The sequence below is a fragment of the Canis lupus genome, chromosome X (genome assembly GCF_003254725.2).
Source record: "Canis lupus dingo isolate Sandy chromosome X, ASM325472v2, whole genome shotgun sequence".
NCBI classification, from domain to species: Eukaryota; Metazoa; Chordata; class Mammalia; order Carnivora; family Canidae; genus Canis; species Canis lupus.
The window spans coordinates 101,770,643-101,779,821 of record NC_064281.1 but is presented as its reverse complement, the minus strand read 5'-3'; the positions used below and the strand labels follow the sequence as shown (position 1 = coordinate 101,779,821).

The 9,179-nt window shown below is 40.5% G+C and overlaps 1 protein-coding gene across 2 annotated transcripts in view; it reads left to right on the top strand.

Moving 5' to 3' along the window:
• The first annotated feature begins 2,303 nt into the window (after nucleotides 1–2,303).
• The window catches only part of AIFM1 (apoptosis inducing factor mitochondria associated 1), a 32,523-nt gene continuing 25,647 nt past the window's right edge, over nucleotides 2,304–9,179 (top strand). The window contains exon 1 of one of the 2 annotated variants that reach the window (XM_025431302.3): nucleotides 2,304–2,595. In XM_025431302.3, the coding sequence (XP_025287087.1) occupies nucleotides 2,490–2,595 (106 nt within the window). In that variant the 5' untranslated portion in view covers nucleotides 2,304–2,489. The remainder of the gene's footprint in view (nucleotides 2,596–9,179) is intronic. The other variant, XM_025431303.3, reaches the window with a different exon arrangement.

Here is a 9,179-nt window from a genome sequence, read left to right as displayed (position 1 = left end):
ATATATTTGAGAGAGAGAGGAAGAGAGAGAAAGAGATCATAGAGGGATAGTGAGAGGAAGAATCAAACTCCCAGCTGAGCAGAGAGACCCATGCAGGGCTCGATGCCAGGACCATGAGATCATGGCCTGAGCCAAAGGCAGACGCTTAAATGACTGAGCCACCCAGGTCCCACTAAATATGTTTTTTTTAACTACTTCATTGCACCTATTGCAAAAATAAATGTGCTATACAGCACCTTTTCTTTGTGTTAATTGTGCATCGCTAAATGCCTTTCAAATATACCCAGCCATTTTCTCTCTTTTTTAAAGATTTTATTTATTTATTCGTGAAAGACACAGAGAGGCAGAGACATAGGCAGAGAGAGAAGCAGGCTCTCTGCAAAGAGCCTGATGCAGGACTCAATCCCAGGACCCCTGGATCACGACCTGAACCAAAGGTAGACACTCAACCACTGAGCCACCCAGGTGTCCCTACCCAGCTGTTTTCATAGGCACCTGATCATGATTGTGACAGTGTGTTCCAAAGTCTCTTTCACCAACAGATATGATTGTGTATTCCATGATTATTATTGTTATTAGCTTCTAGAAATGGCAATAAATATCAACGTCTATAAGGCCTTTTAATATATTAAACAAATATAATTTTACCTTATTGAAGAAATGATATTTTCAATATTTATGCCCCTAAACAGCCCTAAAAAGTCACCCATTATTTGTACTTCTGAATATTATTTGTAATGAGTAAGAGAACCCTAGATCATTTTCACCCAATTAAAACTGCTTCCTGAGTTAAACTTCCTAAAACAAGGACTTTGTGATTTCATTCTCTATCCCTATTCCACAAAAACAAATAATAATAACTTCATCACCTACATGATTAGGGCCAAACTCTTTTGCGGGGTCAGATCTGGCCCCACCAGATTAGCCTGCCCTTATCTATTTACTAGTATGTATTCTTTGCCATTGTCCCAAAAAACATGCTGGGGTTGGTTTACTTGTTTTATACCTCTAATCCTTTTAAACAGTATGGTGCTTCCTTTAAGATACTTGACAACTATGAGCTCATTTAATCTTCATAACAACAACCCTAGGAGATTGGTAGATGAGGAAAGTGAGGCAGAGAGTTAAGCAATTTGTCCAAGTGGTAGAACCAGGATTCAACTGGGCAAGACTGGATCTAAAGTCAAGGGGTGCCTAACCACTAAAAATATTACCTTTGGTCCCAGTGTATTCACCATCTGAAATGTCATTCCTCCGCCTCTACTGTCTATTTGAATTTTACTATTCATCCCTCCAGACACCACAGCTCAAGTAATAGTTTTATGAAGTCCTTCCTCAGCTACTCCATCCTATACACTTTTCTCTTGCTCTGGCACTGAGTAAGACATTCTGTATTATTTAAATGATAGTATATGTCATCTCCCCAACTAGTGACTACTTCCTATACTTTCCACATGCCCCAGAACCCCTCTCATAGTATAGTTCAAGTGGCAAGTGCTCAGTAAATACGTGTTAAATACCCCAAACTTCGAAAAAGGGATATGATTATGTTTTGCAAGAGTCAAAAATTTATTTCCAATTTAGCTTACAGTTGGGAGAATCAAAACACCTATTTACACTCAGCCCCTCACTCTACTCCTCCCACAACTAGAAGGTCCTGCTTAGGGTTTCTCTGCAAAGCAAAAAAACTTTTTGCCATCATCCTTGCTTTCAAGCACAGAAGCCTTAATAGTAGGAGACTATCCGCAGCACCTGGTACAGCATCTAGGAATAGAATTGCACAATATAAAAACGATATGGGGAAAGAACGGAATGATTACTTCTCCTAGAAAAAGGGGCTGGGTGGGAAAGTGCCAGCAATTTGTAAAAGGCAGAAGAAGTCCACTCCGAATCTGGAAGCCAGGTACTCTGGCTCGGACCCATGGAAAGACTGGAAGTGGACTACAGCGGGAGAATCCGGAAGGCTTAGTGTACCTAATAGTTCGTAGCCTAAAATAGAAGAACAAAATGCGGTGCTACGGCCAAGCTTTGTGAGGTGCTGTTATCAGTTCCCGCCATCGACACCGGGGCCGCACTGGCCACAACCGCCAAGCAAGGCGGCCCCACGGCTCTCTCCTCGGACAGCTTTCCAAACTTGCTCAGCGGAAAACGTTACCACCAAGCCGTAGAAACTTGCAAACACCTCCCGCCGGGCTCTTTGCAACAGGGCGGGCAGCTAGGCGCGTGCGCAAACCTCTCGCCGTGCGAGCCAATCTCAATGCGCGCTGAGTATGACGCCTGCGCAGTAGGGCTCCAGTCGCTCTTCCTTTCCCCTGCTCTAGCAGGCCGGCTTAACTGTCCAATGCCCTCCCGGGGCTGGGAGGAGGAGTCTGCGTAGAGTGCGTGTGAAGGGAGCTGAGAGGGGAACTGGCCGGGCCCACGGTGTTTGACCCATCAGTCGGTCCGTGAGAAGAAAGGAAAGGAGAAGGTACAGAGTAGCGGTTGCAGAAATGTTCCGGTGTGGAAGTCTGGCAGCAGGTGCTTTCAAGCAGAAGCTGGCGCCCTTGGTGCGGACAGTGTGCGTCCGAGGCCCGAGGCAGCGGAACCGGCTCCCAGGTGACTGACCCATCCCAGGCAATCCCGACCTCGCAGACCAAGGGCCTGGGTTCCATAGGCTCCCTGTGCCTCGCAGTCCTCCCCCTGCCTCCTCCCCGGGCAAAACTTAACCCACTCACAGCCGCGTGAATTCTGAATTGGCGGGATCCAAACCATGAGTTTCGCGAGCCGTGCCGACCTGACCTTCAAGGGATTTGAACCCAGTAGTCCGCTTGGGGCCTTTTCCTGGGAGGGTTTGCTGTTCAGAGATAACAGAAGAGCTGGCTGTCTCGTATTGTCCAATACCACCTCCCGGCCACCCCCAGTCTGCCTTTTTAGAGCAATGAGGTCAAGCAGACTTTGTCATTTGCCGATTGTGAGACTTGAAACAAGGCATTTAAGCCCAATGCCTTAATTCTTTCTGTAAATGAGGATATTACCTGTTCTACTTTCCAAACCCCAGATGAGATCCATAGATTTGAGTGCCCTGTGAAAGAGAAACAGTGCAGTTCAAGTAAGGAGCCAGTCGGTTGTGCGCCAGACACCAGGAGAGTCGACCCAGAATTAATTTGAAATGTCTGGTCCGTGTTATTCTTGATAGTCTTTATGGCTTCAAAGAAACAGTTTGCAGAGTGCATTGTATTTGCCCTCCGTGAAGTTGTTTCACCAGATTTTAAAGCTGGAAGAGATTTTGTGGTAAAGTTCAACCCACTCACTTTATAGATAATAAACAGAGACACAGATAGGTGAAATTATTTGCCCAAGGTCACATACCTAACTAATAGGTGGGGCAAAGGATAGTTTCCAGTCTTTATGCCCCTAATCCACTTGCCACAACTCCATGTGCTTCCTATATTTTGACCTCAAAAAGTTAAGAATACACCAATACACCCAATTCCCCTTTAGCACACTGTGCATGAGATTTCCATGAATTTATCTGAGCATGTCTTGAGCTTGCTCATTTTCAGCCTGCACAACTTAATGGGGATAATGAATTATCCACCTGTAGGAAATGCTGGATTTTTAAAGATCTGTTTTTGAATGACCACCTAGGACACTCACATTTGCTACATCAGAAGTTGTCCTTGGAGGCCTTTCCAATGTGGAACCACCTTCTGGATGCTTTAAAAATAAAATGTGGAAACTATTTCCCTTAGAATGTTAGAGTATTTGCAAATGTGCTTTTTTTTTTCAGTTGCTATGCCTCATGAAAGCATTTCCTAATTTGTCTTCCTGAAGACATACACTGAAACAAATTGCTTTTGGAACTTAAAAAACCTCTGCCTTAGCTTGTAAACTAACACCCTGCCTATGTATAATCTGTATGGGTTTTATGCATTGAAATGATAGTGCTCCATGTAAGTTGTATAGAAATTTACACAGAAACTTTGGTAAGCTGAAGATTATCATCCATACTAGCCTTTCAAACTTTGTGTACTTATTTTGCTTACAGTTCACAACTTTTACCAGCACTCTGAAGTCTAACCAAAAGTTCTTATTTAAATAATATGGATCCGCAAAGCTAAACTGATTTATTGGATATTTGAAGGTGGTTGGTGATATTAGAACTCCTGAAAAATACAGACTCAAAATGGTTTCTTCCATTGCGTTATTTTGTTTAAAGGCAGTCTGTAGAATATATTCTGACTTCTTGACATACCTATCCATCTCTTTGTATACACTTACTGTCCTTTGGCCAAGCTCCACAGTACAACATCATATGCCTTTAAAAATGGGCGGGGTGGGGTTACAATTTAAAAAAGAAATGATTCTGTTATTGTAGGAATTAGCCCTGTTTTGTAGCTTGATTACTAATTGTTTATAATCTGATTTCTTTTTCACATCATAGCATCTCCCGTATGTTTTTGCATAGGTAGAGGAGAGGCCCTCTTTTTTTATATGCCATTTCTCCTCAGTTTTCTCCTTTCTCCTCCTATCCCCAATTCTTTGTCAGGATGTTAGCAAACTTGACACCCATCTTTTTTTTTTAAAGATTTTATTTTTTTATTCATGAGACAGAGAGATTGAGAGAGGCAGAGACACAGGCAGAGGGAGAAGCAGGCTCCATGCAGGGAGCCCGAAGTGGGATCCAATCCCAGGTCTCCAGGATCAGGCCCTGGGCTGAAGGCGGCGCTAAACCGCTGAGCCACTGGGCGGCCCACTTGACACCCATCTTAAAGTGACCTCATCCATATCTGTCACCATTGTCAGGTTCATTTTCATTATATGCTGCCTTTTGCCTTAAAACCATGATTGTTATTATTTATTTATTTTATTTGGATGCTCTAGCTCTTTCCAGAACCGATTGAAGGCAATTAATTGTGACTATTTTATGCCTGCATTTGGCACTGAGGAGCCGATAGGTTAGGTAATAGATATCTTCTATTCTGTAGTATCTTATTTGGTTACCAAACATTGTGCTGCCCATGTGATCAAAGTGATCACCGACCCCTGACCTGAGGGTCAAATGTTTGAACATTTTTCTCTATTCGGAATCCTTCTCACCTCCTTAAAAAGGAAGCTGGACTCCTTGTGGGCAAGGATCCAGACTTTCTGAGAACTGGCAAATGATACTTTTTTTCCCCCAAAGCCTAGAAGCCTAGAAGTTGAGCCTTTCCCCACTTTTTCTGCTGAGGCAAAGCTTTCCAGGAGAAAAATCTGTGGAAAGTCAGCCTTTTCTGCATCCAGTTAATAAGTTATATTTTCTAACATTTTAAGGGAGTTGCTGCATAGTGTAACTTTTTTTCTAGATCATGTTTCCAAAAGCTGTCTGATCTTGTGAAACAAGTGGAGGGCTGGCCCCAAACCTACTGAATGGGAATGACCTAGAGACAGCCCTGGGAATTTATATTTTAACAGGTCCTTGATGTAATTCTTATGATCAGGCAATTTGGGAAATACTGTTTTAAGGCTTAAACAAACTGAGCAACCTTGAGTCTCATGGTTTGTATTAAGTCCATTTTCTGATACTCAGAATAGTGACAGCCATTGTCCCATCCTATACCACGCGCTACCTGAGGCCAGAGATTATGTCCCATTTATTTTTGTGTCCTCAGCGCTTTGGATAGTCTCTAGCATGTAATAGATTCTCAGTGGCCGAACCCTAGTAATGTGAAGGAATTTGCAGAACAGAGTGAGATTTCTTTTTTGTCATCTAAATCATTTTTCCTCTGGTGCCTTTCTTCAGTGTGGTTCACACTACTGTCTAGTTATTACTACTATGATTCATCTAAAATAACAGCAGGGGGATCCCTGGGTGGCGCAGTGGTTTGGCGCCTGCCTTTGGCCCAGGGCGCGATCCCGGAGACCCGGGATCAAGTCCCACATCGGGCTCCCAGTGCATGGAGCCTGCTTCTCCCTCTGCCTGTGTCTCTGCCTCTCTCTCTCTCTCTCTGTGTGTGTGTGACTATCATAAATAAATAAAAATTAAAAAATAAAAAATAAATAAAATAAAATAACAGCAGGGGTTGATGCTAAAGAAAAATGAGGGAGCTGATGAAGGGAAATAGTTGTTACATTCTTTATAAAGAGGTACCTAGTTACAGTGGACAGATCGTGTAGGCTTGTCCTGTCTTGTGTTTTATCCATGTAAGAAAAATCAGTTTGACATTCAGAAAACAAGACTTAAGAGCATGTGGACCTCTTAACAATTTGAGAACCCTAGGAGCTTCAGTTTTGTGGATGTGTTTCTGGAAAAGGCTTTCTGGGAGTATGGAAAAACAAGAGATTATGAAATCTACAGAAATGAACTTGCTGATTTAGGTACTATTCTAATGCTAGTCTATAGTATTTGAGGTTACTAATTTATTATTAAGCAACCTGAAATATATGAGATCTGGCTAAACTTCTTTGCAAAGAATTCATCAATTGTTCAGTACTTATTGTAGAATTGGAAAGAGTTTCTTTCCTTCCTGCATTAATTGGTTCAACAAATATTTATTGAGCAAACACCTACTGTGTGTTAGGCACTAAATACAATTGTAACAACAATTCAAGAATCAAATCCTTGAACAATATAGTGAATATAGACAATATTGTATTCTAATCAGACTTGCTAAGATTCTAGACCTTAATTATTCCAGCCACTAAAAAGAAATAATTATATGATAGAGGTGCTGATTATTGCTACAATGGCAATCATAATATAAATGAATCAAATTAAAAAAATTGAATCCCGAGTGTGAAGAAGAAAGTGTTACTGCTTTGTGTGGTCTGATTGCAGAAAATCTCAAGGAAAATCTAAAACACACTGGTTCCATAAGTCAAGGAGTAAGTTGGCTTCCTTTCCACCTTAGCAAGACAAGTGAAAAGACATGTTTGGCCACGATGTAAAGTTTCCTAAAATTTTGAAGATATGAGGGAAAGGTGTGGGAGTAATTTTATGGGTAAAAGGAAACTAGGGGCGGTGGGGGAGGGAGGGAAAGGGAAATATAAACATCCATACAATACTTACCACACTCTTGCAAAATTAAAGTCATTTGGGAGGTATGTAAAAATTTGGTTTGTTAATAATAATAGTATATTACATTTCTTTTCAGGAAGTAGTTTAAATGTTATCCAATTTACTTTTTAAAAATTAATTTACTTTTAAGTGTCTTTTTTGACAAATTAAGGCAAAAACTGCTGAACTTTCCCAAATCTACATTGTTTTATCGGTTTGTGAAAAGCCAGCAAAAACAGAGTGAACACATTAGTATCACATTAAAACAACGTTGTTACATCTGGATGTGGGATCTTCTAGAGGGATAATAAATGGAAATTGTTTTAAACAACTTATTTTCAGTAAATAAACTTGGGGTGGAGGTGGGGGACACAACTAGATTTGTTTAACTAAACCACGTGGAATTTTTTTCTACCCAGTTTCATTTACTAAGCTCTGGGAGTTGTCAGTTTCTACTTCTGGTGCTTAATCATTTTATGGGTTTCTGAAAATCAAAAGCTTGCCCATATGAGATACGCTTCTCTACCCTTGCACATTTTTATTTTCATGATTTGTTATTTCCAAATATAAACCATTTTTTTCATATGATGAAGGATTCTAAAGCAGGTAAGAAATAAAAACGGTAAAGAAAAATGCATTTCCACTTCTAAGGGTGTAGGTTTATAGTCTCTTATGTATAATTCAGGAATCAATAAGACTAAAAATCAGGTTTTTATGACTCATTTGCCAGTGAAACCTGACCCAAACTGGAGTGAAAGGCTGCTTATAATCTTCTGTTCATCCCACTTTGAAATTTTTCATGGAACATTAATGTGTGTGACTGTGAGTTGCTGCCCCTTTCTGTGCTGGGCGTTATTTACTGTATGATATATATGCTGTATACTTAAACAGTTCTGAGTTCTGGAATACATATGTTCCTAAGGATTTCAGGTAAGAGACTGCAGACCTGATTTGGACCTTTTTTTACTCTTCCGTGCCCTGAAATTGTAGAAGCAAGGAGGGAAGCTCCATATTTCTTCTATGAGATGCTACAACCAGTGCCCATTCTGTTGTCTTTAAAAGCCTGGTCAGACCAGGAATCTGCCTCTAGACCGCTGGTTCTAGAAGTGCAGACCAGCAGCATAAGCATCACCTGGGAGCCTATTAAAATGCAAATTCTTGAGCCCCATTCTAGATCTCCTGACTCAGAAACTCTGGGAGTGAGTCTGGCCATCTGTGTTTTAACAAACCTTGCAGAGGATTCTGATGCATGCTCAAGGTTTAGAACCACTGCTCTGGATCCACATTGGCAATTTGCAGCCCATAGGCCCAACCCACATGCTTTTGTATGCATGCACCTTGAACTAAGATTGGTTTTTACATTTTCTTAAATGGCTGAAAAAAACTAAAAATAACTGTTTTGTGACACATGAAAATTATTTAAAATTCACACTTTAGTGCTCATAAAGTTTTATTAGAAAATGGTCGAGCCCATTCATACGTGCCCACATATACATTGTCTGTGGCTGCTTTTGTGCAACAGCAGCAGAGACGGTATGGCCTGCAAAGCTGAAAATCTTTACTGTCTGGTCCTTTACAGAAAAAAATTGCAACCCCCTGCTCAAGGTCAGTAGTCAACATGAGGACTATCATAAGCAGAGAAGGTACTGAGACCTTCCTTTTTTTCCATGTATGAGAGTTGTTATAATTATCAGATAATTACATGGATGTACAGAGTTTTACATCAACATAATTTTTGCATTATTTTGGAGGACTAAGAGCCAAGTAGTTGATATTTTAAATTTCATCATTCTAAAAAATATTTTAAAAATATTTTATAACCTGAAGTTCTTTAGTTCTTTGGAAAAGATATACCCACTTAAAAAATACTTTTATTTCTTATTTTGTGCTTTAACATTTCTGCCTTCCAGAACACGTCACCTTTCACAAAAAACTGAACCGTGTCCTGGTTAGGTTGTGTTGCAGGGCTTTATTATTTTGTGCAAGGTTTGAGCCAGCCATTTAAATTACTCCTTAAGTGGTAGTTATAATGCCCTAGGCAGCCTACAGTTAACTTTTTGTACATATTCAGTCATCTCTCTGTGTTTACTTCATTTATAGTGAGAATGTGAAGAGACAAGGGTTTTTGATGAACTGCCCATTTGTTTTTCTTTCTTTTTTTATA